The following is a 19,137-nucleotide window of genomic DNA, read 5'->3' on the forward strand; positions in this document are numbered from 1 at the left end:
ATCAAATAAATTTAAAATAAAATGTCAAAAACATTTAAAAAAAATCGTGTGGACCACCCTTAACATTTAGGGGGATGAAAAAAAGATGTTGTCCGATTCTCAGACCTACCCAATATGCACTCAAAACTTCATGAGAATCGGTCAAGCCGTTTCGGAGGAATTCAATGTTTAACACCATGACACGAGAATTTTATATATTAGAATATAATATATTATTATAAATATTATTTATGTTTTATGTATTATTAATCAAAATAAGTTCATAATAAAACTACCTAGAAAAATGTTGATAATCTCTGAATTGCATTATTGACAATGACATTTCTTTGTTTACATTTTTGATCTCAAATTACATTTACGACTATCGTGGTGCGTATATATTTACGTTATTTTTATGGTAGGCATTGCCTAATTGCCGAATTAGTAAGGAAGGTTTAAAGTACTGAAGGTAAATGAGCTTCTGTGAACTGATATAATGGCACAACACCATCACCGTGCTATTAAGGCGACACTAAATGCCAGTGACCTTGAGCGATATGAGTTCACGGCTGCCGGTCCGCCATCTATGTAACAAGCCAATATTTTCAAAATTCTTGGGTGGAAAACAGTGTATATGCTTACAATCCTCGTTATTCACTAATAATCTGAATAAATGTACCTTCACAAAAAATTACAAGCTATAAGAATAACTTTTCTGAGAGAAGTACCAAAAAATGCGTCACGCCATGCCAAAAAACTTGTTTAGCTTCAAAGAAAAGTGTGTCTTCAGTGTTAACTATAACTAACAGCAAGCATTAGCAATCTACAAATAAGACTTAAGGATATGTGTAACAGGATTAAGTAGTGTTCATAGCTCGAAATGCTATACTTTCACCAAAAAACTTGTCCTAAAACACCATGTTTGCGTGTTTTCTGCTTAATCTTCGCCTTGATGTATCAGGCACGGAAAGAAACATGACACGGACTACAAAGCCCACTAAAACGTACAAGTAGTTGTGATATTTATAGCATGATTGTCGTTGACACTCCGTGTATGGCACACGATGGTATTGATCGCTGACGAAACTAGTGTACATAGTCTCATACTAATTTTCAATACAAATAATATTTTGTAAGCTTTACTTGTAATGGAAAAAATGCCTGAACATAATCGTTGCTACACCCACCATAAAATAATAAAGTATGTGGCTTTATTGTAGCAAGGCAAACATAAATAAAATCTAAATAATAACATAAAAAACAACCTAGTAATAGTATTTTCTTGTAACAATACACAAGTGTAACTTCTAACGTATGTAAATAGCTATCATCATAATCAGCCGGAAGACATCCACTGCTGGACAAAGGCGTCCACGACGATCGGTCCTGCGCTGCCCTCATCCAACGTTTCCCGGCGATCTTGCCCAGGTCGTCGGATTACTTTTTGAGGGGGCTTTTCAATACTGTGTCTTCCGGTACGTGGTCGCCATTCGAGGTCTTTACTACCCCACCGGCCATCTGTCCATCGAACTATGTGCCCTATATATACATATATATATTACCAATAAATTTAATTTAACTACTAATAAATTTCGATACATGAGTTCTACATAATCTTTCTCAAGAGATTATGATTATTTGCGAAGGCATTCTGGATTGAAGAATTGAGGAATGTTTCACAATATTGCTCGTTTTTTAGTAATAAGTTTCTGCACTAGTTATGAAAATCTTTTGGTGTATTGATAGTCTTACCGTTGGTATATTATGGCTTGTTAAATTTCATGTTTATTTAATTCAGACTGTTCGCGGATGCTGGTGGTACTACTTTTCCAAGTTTACGGAATTCTTCGATACGGTAAGAATAGGGTTATTATTATATATTAAATTATATTATTATGATCTTTCTCTTCTTTTGACTATTAAACGGTCTTCGTTCGTAGTTAAAATTTGTGTGAAAATATTGATTTCATACTAAAAAAACATTAAATATAAGATAAGTACAGTAAAAGCCTCTTATTCGCGCTTCCATCATTCGAGTTTTTTTTTAATGCAAACCAATTCCTATATTCGCGGCTAAAGATTTCTGTATTCGCGGATATACTTAATACATTATAATAAAAAGCATTCCAATAGGTATCCAACTCAACAACCTTTGCAAATGCGTCGTCTAATGGACGAATAAAAAAATAAATAAACCTTATTACAACCAATTGAAGGAGCTTTTAAAAACTGCCAAGCAAGAAAAAATTATAAAATTCTTTAAGCCATTTCCAAAGATAATAATTCAATATGGTGGATAATTTCAATTTAAAGCTGTTTGTTATTTTGTCACCTAGGAACGTAATTCCATATACACGGATTCTGTATTCGCGACATATTTTCGGAACATATACCCCGCGAATAAATAGTTTTTACTGTATTATATGTTTTAATACATGCTTTTCCATGCCACAATACACAAGTAGAACAGTACTTTAACTTCATACTAGAGTGCCCGAATCGACGCACTCACACATACACACGATTTACACGGCCGCTAAGCAATCTTGGGAAGACAATACTATTGAGTGCCACGCCGTACGCCGCCGACACTAGTCGCTGTCCGAGTTAAATTAGCTGCACCGCGGTGTCCGCGTCGTCATTCCTTTTGTATGTACCAACCCTAGTGCTCTAGCCAGACGTAGGTATAAATATTCAAATGATTTGAGTTTTCTTTAGTGTTAGTTCCGCCGATTCAGAACGTGTTGAGTCGCCAAAATTTGGCACGAGAATTTTGAGTCAAAATGTCCTGAGGATGCCTCGTGTAGAGGCGAAACACGTGTCGAATTGTTTAGAGACAAATATTGGCGGAATTAACACTAAATAAAACTCAAATCATTTGAATAATTATGGATTTCCGCAATGTAACGCCTACTTCAATAGATTTTCGTAGGTATAAATTACAAGCAGACCGCTGAGTTATACTACTGTTCTATTACTTGTATTGTGGCCATGCTAAATACAAAAAAAAAACTTGTATAGCGGCCGTTTTCAATAACATATCTCTAGTTACGGATACATTGATATCACCGTATCCATAGGATTTCCGCAATGTAACGCCTACTTCAATAAATTTTCGTAGGTATAAATTACAAGCAGACCGCTGAGTTATACTACTGTTCTATTACTTGTATTGTGGCCATGCTAAATACAAAAAAAAACTTGTATAGCGGCCGTTTTCAATAACGTATCTCTAGTTACGGATACATTGATATCACCTTATCCATAGTTATGTCCAATATACAAATAACTATAACTATAGTCCAATGCTTTATGTCGATAGGTTATTAAAATGTAAGTATGCGTAAAAGGATAGATTTGTCCAATATAGTTATAATTGTGGGAGGCTCCTTTGCACAGGAAGCCGGCTAGATTATGGGTACCACAACGGCGCCTATTTCTGCCGTGAAGCAGTTATGTGTAAACATTACTGTGTTTCGGTCTGAAGGGCGCCGTAGCTAGTGAAATTACTAGGCAAATGAGACTTAACATCTTATGACTCAAGGTGACGAGCGCAATAATTGTGCCGCTCGGACTTCTTGGGTTTTACAAGAGCGGCACTGCATTGTAATGGGTAGGGCGTATCAATTACCATCAGCTGAACGTCCTGCTCGTCTCGTCATTTATTTTCATAGAACAAAAATTCCAATGCTTTATGTCGATAGGTTATTGAAATGTTAGTAAGCGTAAAAGGATAGATTTGTCTTACCTCTAGTAAGTTAAACTAAGTATAGATAGGTTATTGAAAACGGCCGTTAGTCAGATCGTATATTTTTGTTTAAAAGAAATGTATTTAATTTCTGTATTTAATATAATGATTTGATTGTTGTATAATATTTCTAAGTTTTTCTCTATCTCTTCTTCTTTCAGTTCTTCTTTGTTTTGAGAAAGAAGTTTGATCACGTGTCGAAGCTTCACGTTATTCACCACGGTATAATGCCCATGTCAGTGTGGTTCGGAGTCAAATTCACACCAGGTAATCATTATTATTAAAATTTTAAAAGATACTTTTACAAGTTTGCTACAGTCAATCAATAAAGTGAAATAATTCATTTTATGTTACGATAAGTTTCTAGTCTGTATTTTTTTTTCAGTCATTTGTTAGGACAGCTGTGACGTTTCTCATGACAGAAAAGCATATGCATAATGAAGAAGCTACAATAATTTATAGGCTTAGATTGACTATGACAGCAGTGAAAGCGTAGAAAAAATTGAGGTTGAAGTTACGCTCTATTTTGAGCAATGCACGCACACTAACGCTAAGTGCCATACAAATCGCGAGTGTAAGATGTAGCTTTACCAGTGCGAGGCTCCTTTGCACGGGATGCCAGCTAGATTACGGCCTTTTTCTGCCGTGAAGCAGTAATGTGTAAGCATTACCGTGTTTCGGTCTGAAAGGCGCCGTACCTAGTGAAATTACTGGGCAAATGAGACTTAACATCTTATGTCTCAAGGTGACGAGCGCAATTGTAGTGCCGCTCAGAATTTTTGGGGTTTTTCAAGAATCCTGAGCGGCACTGCATTGTATTGGACAGGGCGTATCAATTACCATAAGGTCGTCTTGCTCGTCTCGTCCCTTATTTTCATTAAAAAAAAACTAGTCACATACATCAAAATAATAAACGTGGCCTATTTTCATCGGTGGTCTAAACGTAGAAATTATCTAAGAATTATACAAATTCAGTATAACTACCTCATACTTGTCTAATACAACAGATTTTTAATACCAGCGCGCCATTTTTCTCATGCATAAAGCCTTTATAATGATAACGCTACTAAAACTTATTTACGCCGCTCGGAATAATCTTAACGTCGCTATATTCGCATAAAAATACAGAGATCTCAAGGCGACCAACTTTTCAAGCTATTGAACCTGCGTCACTTTGCTTTTGTTTTAATGCATCTTGTGCAATTTATTAATCTTACACATTACATGAACCTCAGCAGCCTTGATATTGTTAACTTGTTAACTGTTGAGTGTTGTCGACAATAATTGAAGTAAAACTTTTAGTGCGACTTCCATTAAAGCTTTTTTTTTTGTGTCCAGACAAAGGGAAAGGCCTACCCTCAAGGATAACGATGGGAAAGAGGTGGTGAATGCTCATGCATCCCAACGCACCCTAAGTCTGTATGTGGGACACACGTAAAACCTAAGTGCCTGCCTACTAAACACCACCTGAGGTTGGCTTTGGGCAATTCCCGCTAAGCCCTTCGTCGAAGGCGACCTTCTCTTGTGAAGAGAGAGACGCAAGCGGCACTCCCTATGGAGTGGGCGTGGGATAGTCCAACCAGATATTTTTTTTGCCCAAACTCCTCCGGGATAACGACGGGAGGGAGGTGGTGAATGCTCATGCATACCAACGCCGCCCAAGTCTGCGTTGGTTATGTGGGACTCACGTAAAACTTACGTGCCTACCCACTAAACACCGCCTGGGGTTGGCTTTGGGCAGGTTCCCTCTGAAGCCTTCATCGAAGGTGACCTACTCTTAGGTAGAGAGAGGCGCAAGGGGCACTCCCAGTAAGGTATCCGCTGAGATGATCAACAAGATTGCGTTAAACTAACACTAACAATATGAAAACAAATACTTAAAGCGCGTTTTAGAGTACATATATACTGGTACTAGCACTATCTATCGGCAAATGGTGTAGTCACACATAGTGCCGCTATTGACTCTTCGCAATCTATCTCGAACAACGATGATCGCAAGTAGTATATATAAATTCACCATTATTTTATTTAATGAAGTGAAAACTTGTGTGGCATCGTTGTGATTTGAAAGTCGATGAAACGAAAAGACGATAGTAAAAAGAGCAGACACATACTGAATTCATTATATTTTTTAACATGGGAGATAATGAGAAAGGAAGCTTTATACAGTGTTCTGGTACCAGGTCATCATATTTGAAGAAGAGATTGTCTTATGTATGACGCGAGTATACCTTAAAATATTCTGACGCCATGCGCACTACTTATTACTACATAGTCACCAGGAGAACATATATATATATATTATTGGTGATAGTAATGTCTTTCATAGCGGTTGAAATCATGTGTCCTATATAGTAACACGTACCAGGAGTTCATATGCAGTTTAGAGGTTCACGCACAATGCAGGCTTCGCTTATGACATGTGTACTTTGTACGCGCGCAATTTTTTTATTATGTACAGCAGTAATTACTATTGTGTAGTGTGAGATTTATCTTGTCGAGTACACGATATTTACGCAGTGGCTTAAGTTAAATAGTCGCATATGACACTTATTTGCTTTACCATGTGTGATATATGGCGATCTTTATCCATAGAAGTATTATCTAGAAGCGGAATTATTTGTGCTCTTTTAATTCTCCGTGAATTTTACTTCGCTGTCACAATGTTACCTACATAATATTATAATTATATTATATTAGCTCGTCTTGACCTCAAAAAGGTAGGTGACCTAACCTGCTAATAGTATTTCATTTTCTATACCGAGATTAGCACATTTTTGAGTTCAAGTCTATTTTTTATCCAAATCACTGATTCTCAGTGCTGCCAACAAAATTCAAATTTTTTATCGTTTTCAAAGCTTTTTTTTTATACAGAGCTGAATGTTGTATTTCATTCTTCTTTTGCACTATTTCAATGCTTAGGCTGAGTGTTTGCTTAGCATAATCTTTGTATTTATTTTTATAGCAATATGACAGCTGAAATTATTTAATTTGGATTTGTAACCAAAATTTATGAACGATGCGGGACTCGAACCCGCGACGCGAGCGCTCTTCCAACTGAGCCAACCGTTGGAGTGACGTATGGTTCGTGAGAACCTGAGAGTTGAACAAGACATAACAAGACTTACGATCCGTACCACGGAATCCGAGAGTTCGCGGGTTCGAGTCGTCATATAGTTACAAATTTAACTTAATTTCGCTGCCTATTTCTGCTGTGAAGCAGTATTGTTTAAAAATTATTGTGATTCGGTGTGAAGGACGCCGTAGCTAGTGAAATTACTGGGCAAATGAATAATAGGTACTTGGATATTTGCCGCTCAAAATGTTTGGGTTTTTCAAGAATCCTAAGTGGCAGTACATTGTAATGGGCAAGGCGTATCAGTTACCACTAAACGTCATGATCGTCTCGTCCCTTATTTTCATAAAAAAAAATCCCAGACGTGAGGGGAATAATAATAACCTTAAAAATAACAAATTGTTTAGCCTATATTATGCAGAGCTTAAGCTGAGAGAGACCAATACAAAAGTCAAGTCGCGTGTTCTATCACACTCAGCAAAGTTTTACATAAGTAAAGTCTGAGCAAAGTCTAAGTAGACTCTAGATCTCAGCCTAAAAGTATGTGCTATTACCTGCTATACACCTTTTTTACGACTTCAGTGATAACCGCTGTTCACTATGTTACTCTTGAAATATTTTGTGTTTCTATGAAAATAAGGTATGAGACGAGCAAGACTTTCAGCTGATGGTAATTGATACGCCCTGCCCATCAAAATGCAGTACCGCGCATTATTGAAAGACCTAAAAATTCTACAAGTGCGCTCGTCACCTTGAGACATTCAAATTCAAATTCAAATATTTTTATTCAAAGTACGATGTGACATCACTTATTGAAAGTTAAAAACCTACCACCCATTCCAAAATGAATGCCTAAGATGAATTCCATAAGATGGCAAGTCTGATTTGCCCAATAATTTCACTAGCTTCGGCGCCCTTCAGTCCGAAATATGTACACATATATACACCACACCACCTTTTAAAGCTTAAATTACGTTCAATCTGTAAAAAAGTATTTCCGAGTCTATATATTTCAACATTTTTAATGTTGGAACTGGATCTTTATCTATTGTAGACAACCAGTCCATGCATACATTATATAATGACATGACTATTAAATAAAAACAAGTTCCTTAGAGTACAGGTAATCCTTGTTATTATATTTCTGAGTGAATGCGTTCCATGCATGTTAATGTTTATGCCCATAATAACATATACTCTACTTAATCTACATAAAATAAGGCAAGGTCTTCTAAGTTAACTGCGGAAAAGACCGCGATAAAGTGACACAATAATTTTATGTACACATCTCGCTTTTAATTTGATTAAGTTCACGCATGCTTCAAAGTTAATTCTATGACTGTATACATTAAATCTACTTTTTTTATGAAAATAATAACGAGACGAGCACCACATTCAGCTGATGGTAATTGATACGCCCTACCCATTACAATGCAGCTTAGGATTCTTGAAAAACCCATAAATACCGAGTGGCACTACAATTGAGCTCGGTACCTACTCGGTACGATGACCCATATAGCTGAATGGTTAGTGACACTGACTTTAGTAGTCAGGGTCACTAGCGCTAGAGGTCCCGGGTTCGAATCCCGATAGGTGCATACATTTACATGATGAATATGGATGTTTGTTTCTGAGTCATGGATGTTTATTTGTGTTTAAGTAAGTATATTGTATTAAATATATCGTTGTCTTGTACCCATAGTACAGGCTGTGCCTGGTGGGGGAAGAGAATTTGTGTAAAAGTTGTCAATATTATATTATATTATTATATATTATATTATTACCTTGAGACATAAGAGTTTAGTCTCATTTGCCCAGTAATTTTACTAGGTACCGCGCCCTTCAAACCGAATCACAGTAATGTGTACACATTACTGGTTCACGGCAGAAATAGGCGCCGTTGTGGAACTCATATTCTAGCCGGCTTCCTGTGCAAAGGAGCCTCCCACTGGTTGCAAAGGAGCCTCCCACGTTTTAAGTAAATTAACATTTGTTTTGAAAATGAGACATAGTATGTCATTGGTGACCAGTTTTCAACATCAACAACCTCTCAATTTCACGCACTATGCTATTAAGTAATAATTTAAATACAGAACTGTGCAATAAGTAATTGAATTAAAAATCAATCAAGTATTGCAGCATATACTGAACACTGCAACTTGAGATACATATCAGAAGAAGTACTAACAATATGTTATGTTATTAAAGTGATAACCCTCACTTCTAGGATTAATACACAAATAAAATTTGAAAAACAAAATTTTATGAACGATGCGGGATTCGAACCCACGACCTCCGGCGTTCCGTGCCGGTGCTCTAACCAACTGAGCTAACCGTTCGAGTACCGCCTCGTTATAAAATTCTGTTTGCTTTGTTCAACTCTCAGGTTGTGGCTTCATCTGAAGTACTAAAGTTTTTGAGATATATAGTTCGTGTGAGAGCTTTACCCCTTGGAAGCTTCGAAATTGACTTCCACTTAATGTAACAATATTTTAATAATTTATTATTATTTATATTTATTTATTAATTAACACTATCTAATAAGGAGAGCGTGTAGCTTAGCTTATTAAAAAATTAAGATATTTACAAAAGTGATGAGAATTTTCACCATGGGTAATTTAATTACAGAGGAACGGAATTATTTAACAATTTATATATAATTAGGTTATCGAAAATTCCTTCTGCCCGGTGAGATAAGGAATTATTTTTAATTAATAACTCGTTAAGTAATGACGCGATCGTTTGATCTGTTGCAATTATTTATATGAGACATTATATTCATCTATAACAATAAATCAGTTTATAAAATACGACGTATTGACGTTATGGAAAATAACCAGAATACTGAAGATAGATAGAATAAATATTGAAGTATCTAATTTAGGAAGTTAAATTGTAATTCACCTCAACTACTGTTGCGTTCGTGCCTACGTACCAATCATATTGAATTTTTATTCTATATAATTATTCTTTACTTATGGATGAGTAAGTAGATCGCTCGATCGTACAGGCTCCTTTGCACAGGAAGCCGGCTAGGTTATGGGTACGACAACGGCGCCTATTTCTGCCGTGAAGCAGTAATGTGTCAAGTGTGTTTCGGTCTGAAGGGCGCCGTAGCAAGTGAAATTACTGGGCAAATGAGACTTAACATCTGATGTCTCAAGGTGACGAGCGCAATTGTAGTGCCATGCTCAGAATTTTTGGGTTTTTCAAGAATCCTGAGCGGCACTGCATTGTAATGGGCATGGCGTATCAATTACCATCAGCTGAACGTCCCGCTCGTCTCGTCCCTTATTTTTATAAAAAAAATCGAGCTTTATCTTATATAAATTCAAAACATCTTACGATTTAAACTCTTAAATAAACTTATTCAAACTTGCTGTTCGTAGACCTTGAAAAGAAGGATTATAACAAAAAGCGACTCAGTATTTTCTTTGATTGACGCGAGCTTAACACATTTAAATAAAAAAAAAATTAAGGATTAAAACGCGTGAAACAAAAAACAATTAAGCGTGTAAGTTAAAACCAATTACACTTGCTTTAATCCTGTAAAAAGTATTTTAATGAAACAGGTCAGTTTTATGTTTAATAAAAAATGAGATGCCTTATTCCACAAAATTAAAAAAAAAATCAAGCCTTAATCGATATATCCATGATGGTATAATATGTTAATTTTATTAGCGATTTTTTGTTGAATGAGAATTTTTCAGTGCAAGGCTTCCTTGTACAGAAAGCTATACTATTACTAGCTATGTAAGTGCCGCCACCCGATATGTACTTGTACTCCAGTTGTGTTTTAATTTGAATGGCATAGTTTCAGGCATATTATGACATATTCCGCGTTGAAGTAGCGGTACTACGCAATAGTTCATTTTGTGATGTGTCAAAACTCAGATCATATTGACATTCTTTCGAGCACAATATTTTTGTTCCGCCGGTAGGTCCAATATATATATATATATTTTTTGCATGACATTATATCAATAATTATAATATATCATATACAAGTGCTGATCCAGCAAACGTTGTTTTGCCATAGTAATGATAAGTATATATTGTCATATGTATTATAATGTCATTGATTGAATTATTTGTATTTCGAATATATAGGTATAGGTCAATAAATATAGCTTCTGGATAAGTTATCACCAACATATTATCATATTCTAAAAGCCTTCCCCAAAACACGGTATGGTATAAGTATTATTCCGATCAGTTCAGTAGTTTTCGCAAGAAGCAGCGAAAGAAATAACTGGCTCCATTTATTAGTGTAGATATACAATATTTGATAAAAGCAGTAGTATTAGCACCGTTTGTGATATAATAAAAATATATAGAAATAAATTTATTTTATGTATTATTTTAATTGCAGGAGGTCACTCAACTTTCTTTGGTATGCTGAACACATTTGTGCATATCCTGATGTACTCTTACTATTTACTTGCTGCCTTGGGTCCCAACGTGCAGAAGTACCTGTGGTGGAAGAAGTACCTTACAGCAATTCAAATGGTAACTATTATTTATATTATGGTTAATAATTTTTAAATAATTAATTTAATCAAATAGGATATTTAACGCGGCCTTAGGTGTGCGTGTGCTTGTAGATATGCAGCTCAGCACACACACACAAAGCGCCGCGCATCAAGATGACTTGAAGTATCTATACCTCCAGCGGTGGAGTTACACTAGGGGCAGTTGGGGCAAGTGCCCAGGGCGGCAAATTTTTTAGGGCGGCAAAATTTTTAAAGTGAATTAAAACAATAATTGATTTTATTATTTTCTGGAATTAAAAAAATAATAATTAGTATTTGTTTTGGTAAAGTTTCTGCAACAAATTTGTTATTTTAGTTTTGTAAAATAAAATATATAAACTATAAGTTTAAGTAAAATTATTGGGGCATTAAGTTTAAATCCGCCCCTGTGTACCTCGCTTGTTTCTGCCGTGAAGCGGTAATGTGCAGGCCATATTGTGTTTCAAAACTGACAAACTACTTTCAAACTGACGAGTGCAATTGCGATGACACTCAGAGATTATTCAAATTCAAATATTTTTATTCAAAAATAGTGTGCCTCAGACCTGAGAAGAACGGGCGCAAGAGACTAAGCCGGTTTTTTTTTAATTTCGTTATAATATTATGTAATATCGTAATAAACATTTATAAATAAATAGCATGAGGGTGTTCGCTCCATTCCCAGTCTGTAGTATCATAAAAAAATTATTCATGTTATAGTGACCTTTACCACGCAAACTTCTTTTAAATTTCGTAACACATTTGTATACTTTCTTGGATCATGTTTTAAAAGCATATGTATATGAAATGAAATGAAATGAAATGAAATTTTATTTGCAGGAAACATTGTACTTAAGGTGTTAACAATATAATGGATAATCCAATATGTTTCGTCAATTGACATGCAAAATATGTTACAAAATTGTCTAAACACTAATCGTACTGTTATATTGAAACATGTCGGATTTCACAATGATATCAATAATATTTATAAAATGAAATTTTAAGATATTATAATATGAGACGTAAATAACTTAATAATTCATTTAGTACCTATGTATAATATTAACAAAATCAATGTCATAAAAGTATATTAATTTACATATATTATTATCAAATAGACTAATTCGTATGTAATATGAGAAAGTTATGATTTTATTTTTGTTATCTTAATACATTGAATTTAGCCCAATAAAAGAAGATTCTATCGAGAATTGTCGTCACTATTTCTAATAATAAAAACATTAGAGTATCTTAGAGGTCCAAAATTTCCGGAAATGCAAACATACTCAAACTGCTACAAATATAACATGGTTTTCGTTGCTTCAAGATCTTTACTATTAAGTTTGTTCAAATATGCTGTTGGACCGTTAAACGTTGATCATAAACAAAATGCTCATATTGACGAACATTGTTGACTCAACAAACGTTAATGTACCTATTCTGTCAACTCGGTGACGTGTAAGGCATCAACTTGACTCTATTAGTTTTAACTCAAGACATATTATTTTCAAGAGCAGTTTGAATATTTAATATGTTTATTGTTTACGTAGTTCTACAAGTGTACCACTTTGTTATTTGATGGTCGTTTTAAATCATGCATTTGTTTCCTTATTTTTTACGACTATTTAAACAAACAACAAAAATATTACATTAACGATACTGGCTTGGCAGATTTACTGATTTATATTATAAATTAATATGCGAATGTTAATTTGTTTGTTAGCCTTTCACATCTATTACTATTATTTAATTTTGCACAAACGCCAGTAAATCTGATTTCATAACGTTTGTTGGGTATAAATATTGTAATGATCTGGAAGCATCGATAATGATTCAGCATTATAAGTTTCCTCATTACAAAGTATACATGACAATGACCCGTTACAAACTATTTATTACTAAGATAAATAAGATAATAATTATGGGTTGGTTCGCCGGTAATTCTACGTTTTAAGATAGATAATATTATTCGTAATTTTAGGTTTCAAGATAGATGTTCGTGTTTTAAGACGTTCAAATCAATCAAATCTAAGGAATCAAATGAGCTACTTTTTGAAGTGAAAATTTCCTTAGCGCTGTTTAGCACTTTTCTTGGTATGGGTATAAAATATTAAACTCGCGTCAGTACACGCGTCCTGATTTAAAATTCGTAAGGCAGTCGTTGAAATTATAGATGAAAGTTGAGTTTTCTGAGAGATAAACTTGTTAAATGTAAAATAAAATATGTAATACATAGTTCTGAAGTGTAATTTTTTTTATGTAATATAAATTGTAATTTTTGTGTACGATAGTAGGTACGCTATTATTTTATACTGATATATAAAGCAATTCAGCAGTGCGAAATTATTCCCTTACCATTCCAATATATTCAAAAATGCACAACGTTAATGTTAAAGTTTTCACTTCTGCCGGCACTACGGGATGTCAATCCGTTATTTTTATTCTTGAGAAAATTGACGACATTCGCAAGGTGTGCACCTGATGATAAGCGATACGTCCTGCCCATTACAATGCACTGGCGCTCAGGATTTTTGGTTGAATTCTGTGCGGCATCACAAATTCCCTCGACACATTGAGACATGAAAGCCTCATTTATGTAGGTAATTGCACTAGCTACGGCGCCTATCAAACCGAAACAGGCACATTGCTGCTTATCGGCAATAAAAGACGCCACTGTTGTCCTTAGATAATTTAAGCATCTAGATCTCTTGCTGTTAGTCAACGCATAACAACAGACCAGGTTTATTACTTTAGTGTGCAATACGTCAGTCACTGCTTTAGTGTGCGTGCGTTGCTGAAAATAGAGATTAACAGTTCGCTGATGTGTTCATAGCTATGCACAGTCTATTTAGACGTATAAATTATCTTAGTTCAATTAAAAAAAATTGGTGATATATGATAATAATTATAATGTTACTTATAATTTACCCTGACAACCGAGCCAGAGGTCCCGGGTTCGAATTCCGGTAGGTGCAATCATTTACATGATGAATATGGATGTTTGTATCCGAGTCATGGATGTTTATATGTATTTATGTATGTTTAAGTATGTATATTGTATTAAATATATCGTTGTCTAGCACCCATAGGACAGGCTGTGCCTAGTTTGGGGCAAGATAATTTGTGTAAAAGTGTGTCAATATTATCCACAGTTCCGTAATACGGTTGCAAGATGGCAATCGAATATAATAATTATTGTAGTACTTTTATATTCCTACACTCAATAACGTCAACAGAGGTTTGAAATGCCATTAATCTTGCAGGTCCAGTTTGTGATGGTGTTCCTCCACGCCTTCCAGCTCCTCTTCATCGACTGCGACTACCCCAGAGCGTTCGTCTGGTGGATCGGCATGCACGCTGTTCTCTTCTATTACCTATTCTCTGACTTCTACAAGCAGGCTTACCTCAAGAAAGTCAAGGTAAAATATACTGTCTTCTAAATCACCCTATCACCTATATAGGTGGACCTTATCAATAAAATACTACTGCTTGTGGCGACAGGATGATCCTGTAGCCAGAAACTCTGCTTCATATTATTTATAAAATCCTTTCAAAAATAAATAAAATTCTCCCAAAATACCTTTATTTAATTACATTGTGTGTGGATTGATGCATCTACTGTACTCAATAACTCTTGTTTTTACATTTTTTTTTACTTACTCGTATAAGGCGTTGAGTATTTTTATTATTTCTGTTTTTATTTCTATTTCTGCCGTGAAGTAGTAATGTGTTTCGGTCTGAAGGGCGCCGTAGCTAGTGAAATTACTGGGCAAATGAGAATTAACATCTTATGCCTCAAGGTGACGAGCGCAATTGTAGTGCCGCTCAGAATTTTTGGGTTTTGGGTAGGGCGTATCAATTACCTGAACTAGCTGAACGTCCTGCTTGTCTCGTCCCTTATTTTCATAAATAAAATTGTATAATATTTTAACGAAATTGTATGTATTTTTATAGAAAGCAAAAGCAATGGAGAGGTTACGGCTGGAACGTGAAAATTCAATGGAGGAATCGAAGGATCGAGTGCTGCCCTTACTAAATGGATTTAGCAATGGATCAGCTTTAGGAGACGTCCGGCAACGTATGGCCGGTGCTGTGGCATCACAGTGATCTACATATAACGAAATAGTGTGCCAAATCAAAAATGCTTCAATGATACATTAGTGTTGCTTATAGACAGACAAACTCAGCGGATAATTCAAAGTATGTGCCACAGTTCCATGCAATTGTTGCATGCAACAATTTTCGTGTTCAACGTAAATTGCTCAATCAGATGCACCTGAAAGAAACAATGTTATTGGAACTATTTTCAATAACATTTTATTGATCAATACTAACCAATTATGTAGTAATGATCTACACTACTGCTATTAAATGTTTACAAACATTTTCAAAGACTAATAATTGATAACAAATGTTAGGAATTGTTGGATGTTTTGAGTGATCCTCCACTGGTGGAAAATGCTTACCAATATTTTAAAAATTGATTTCATGACACTGCATACCCTGCTATTAATACGACTTTACTTATGATTTATCGGTGTGGGTACCGACTAGTTTCGGACCATTCGGAGATCCTTCATCAGGGTGAGTGTAGTGGGTTCGGGATAAAGTCCCGTCTGTTACTGCGGACTTGTGCTCGTAGAGCGCGGCTGTACAGGGTGAGGGGCGCCGGTGGTGATGCCGAGCACGGTATCACTGACACTGTATCACTATTGGTATCCACGAGGCACATAATGTACCCACAATGTCCACTACGTGATCATCGGCACTATGGGTCTTGATGCTCTGATGAAGGACCTCCGAATGGTCGGAAGCTAGTCGGTACCCACACCGATAAATCCTGATTAAAGCCGTATTAATTAATAAGTTAATAATGTCTCACGAAAGATTTAATAATTGTTTGGATATAATAGTTTAGCTGCAATGAAATGAAAACAAATGATTTATTTGTTTCAATTTGCTTTTAAACAATTTTGTTTAGAAATGTTTACTAACATTACCTCACATGAAAACGCTTAATAATATTGTGATCAAGTGTTTGTTCAAAATGTTTGTAAACATTTTATGTCAGCAGTGTGAGAGCACCATATATTCGAAAATAACCGTACGATAGGCAAGATGATAATTACAAAGAATCACTGAATTTATGGTTTCATTTAATAATCAGTTCGAGAAGATTCTACATATTATAACTAAAAATAGTTATTATCAGATCAAATGTGAGATTCTTTATATTTTTAACAAAATAAATTAATAATAGAAATGTCTTCACATCTATTTTAAAACAGTTTTGATGTTACATAAGTGGGTATAGTTTGATTAATAATCAAATCATGTTAAAAAAGTACGACATAGAAGTAAAATGAAGGTCTCTACATTTGAAAATATTTCTGCCCATAAATCTAAAGGAAGTGTTTCCTGTTATTGAGTATGTCCGCAAATGATTTTTTCTTTGCACAAGGCAAATTATTGTTAACTGTCATAGAAGTGCCATCGTGACGGCAGTCGAATGACAGATGTTTAAGGAAGAATTATGTAATTACTTATAAAAATGCATTTTTTAATAGAATTCCTTCATTTTCTGTGGTATTTACATTATCGTACAGTTAATCAAAGTCTGTGATCGTGCGGCCTATTAATGGTTTCCGTTGCACGTAAAATATTAACATGATTTTATGTAAACTTAATTTTATCGATATTAAATGATCTGTTGTACCTATAGGATATTTTGTAACGTTATTGTGATATCATACATGTGTATGTAATAGTAATTATATTATTATGTACATGTAGTTAATTCATGTTATAATTTATGCTCACGGTTTGCACAGTAAATTTCGTTAATTTTATTATTTTTCGGCCAAATCTGATTTTAGGACGAACTAGATTTTCCTAGGCCAAACCAGTTATCTCCACAATTGAGTACACTTCAACAACTGGTTACTTATTTTAGTTAGGCTCAACTAGTTCAGCCTAGACTACATGGGTTTGTCCAAAGGCCAATAGGAGAAACTAGCTTAGCCTAGTCTGTACCAGTTTATCCTATCGCCTATGAGATGAACTGATTTAGCCTAGGAAAAACTTGTTTGTCCTAAAATCGGGTTTGGCCCGTAACATATGCAATCATTTCAGCATCACATGCGTCATTTAATGGTTGCTGTTGACTACATGCTTTAGTTTTTGTTTGTGTATCAAACCTGGGCTATAAAATTTGCATAGGTACTCACGCGCTCCACCAATTATTATTCTATGACATGTTAATGTTAAAACATAGTCGCTTCTAGAAATAAAATGCATTTCATTCAATGTACTTTAATTACAATGTAGGTAGGTTTTATATGTAAGAACTAGATTAGAACAAATTTGTACATATTATTATTATGATTAGATTATGTAGTCGTGGTCTGCCTTTTATATTTAGTTTTATATAAATAAAGACTATATAATGGAAAATTACGATATCATGCGAGATTTCCGCAGTAGTCACAAGGAAAATGGTAGTATAAAATAATTTGCATACTATGTTTATGTTGCGGTTTCACACAACATGTTTGATTAGTTTGAAACTGTGTTGTGAACATTATTGTGCGACAAAAATTAATAAAATGATTATCGTTAAATGTGTGTTTTTAATATCCTTAGCCTGAGTTTAACATCCGAATGTGAACAATTTGTTAATCATACAGGATATCCCTAACTTTAAACAAAATTTAAGAACGATGCGTGACTCAAACTCGCGTCCTCTTAGGTCCGGAACCTTCCACTAAGCCAATCAATCGAGTAACGTGTTTTTTATGAAAATTGGGGACGAGACGAGCAGAAAGTTCCCTGCCCATTAAAATGGAGTGCCGCTCAGGATTCTTGCAAAACCCAAAAATTCTGTGTGGCACTACAATTGCGCTCGTCACCTTGAGACATAAGATATAAGATGTTAACTCTCATTTGCCTTGTGTTTTTCAAGAATCCTGGCACTGGCACTGCATTGTAATAGGCAGGGCGTATCAAATACCATCAACTGAACGTCTTGCTCGACTTGTCTCTTCATTAAAAAAATGTAATTCAATACTTTACAAAAAAAAATCTTTTTAGACTTAAAAAAGTCTTATTTAAAAAAAATACTTATAAAAACTAGATAGTAATTGTTAATTATGTAGAGATCTTTCTATAGAGATATAAAGATCACTGATTTATATACTTAAATAAAAACTTCATTATACCACATTTAGACCGCGGCCGTACTTATAAGAAGTGAACCATCTTTTCTTATGCGTTTCTGACTTAAAAAACTGATAGAAAATCCAACATTAAAAGGCTCTTTATTCCTGTGTTTATTTAATAATTAAAGAAGTTATATGACGCCTTATTAGGTCGATACCGTTCTTGTGATTCCTTTGGTGCTTAAACATAGTATGTGCTTCAGTCATCACCTATCATCAGGTCACCCGTATGTTCGTTTGTCCTTGCTAAAAAAAAAGTAATATTTCGTAAATAATATTGACACAATTTTAACACAAATTATCTTGCTCCAAATTAGGCATATATAGCGTGTGTTATGGGTTGCAATAGAACGATATATTTAATACAATATACTTACTTAAACACACATCCATGACTCGGAAACAAACATTCATCATATAAATGCTTGCACCTACCGGGATTCAAACCCGGGATCTCTAGCTTAGTAGGTACGATCGCTAACCACTCGGCTATACAGGTTATCGTTCGTGTAAATAGGAAACATAAGATTATAAATCTTAGATATGTTATTGATACGTCTAGATGGATTATTAATACCTATTGCTAATGCAACGCATGAAAAC

General features: G+C 34.8%; 1 protein-coding gene across 1 annotated transcript in view; it reads left to right on the top strand.

Moving 5' to 3' along the window:
* Nucleotides 1-17,937, top strand: part of LOC126968225 (elongation of very long chain fatty acids protein AAEL008004) — a 59,577-nt gene extending 41,640 nt beyond the window's left edge. Inside the window, exons 5-9 of the mRNA XM_050813098.1 lie at nt 1,778-1,834; nt 3,889-3,994; nt 11,176-11,312; nt 14,581-14,736; nt 15,272-17,937. Of these exons, the coding sequence (XP_050669055.1) occupies nt 1,778-1,834; nt 3,889-3,994; nt 11,176-11,312; nt 14,581-14,736; nt 15,272-15,424 (609 nt within the window). The 3' untranslated portion in view covers nt 15,425-17,937. The remainder of the gene's footprint in view (nt 1-1,777; nt 1,835-3,888; nt 3,995-11,175; nt 11,313-14,580; nt 14,737-15,271) is intronic.
* The last annotated feature ends 1,200 nt before the right edge of the window (nt 17,938-19,137 follow it).

This window comes from Leptidea sinapis, chromosome 15 (genome assembly GCF_905404315.1).
Source record: "Leptidea sinapis chromosome 15, ilLepSina1.1, whole genome shotgun sequence".
Taxonomy (NCBI): Eukaryota; Metazoa; Arthropoda; class Insecta; order Lepidoptera; family Pieridae; genus Leptidea; species Leptidea sinapis.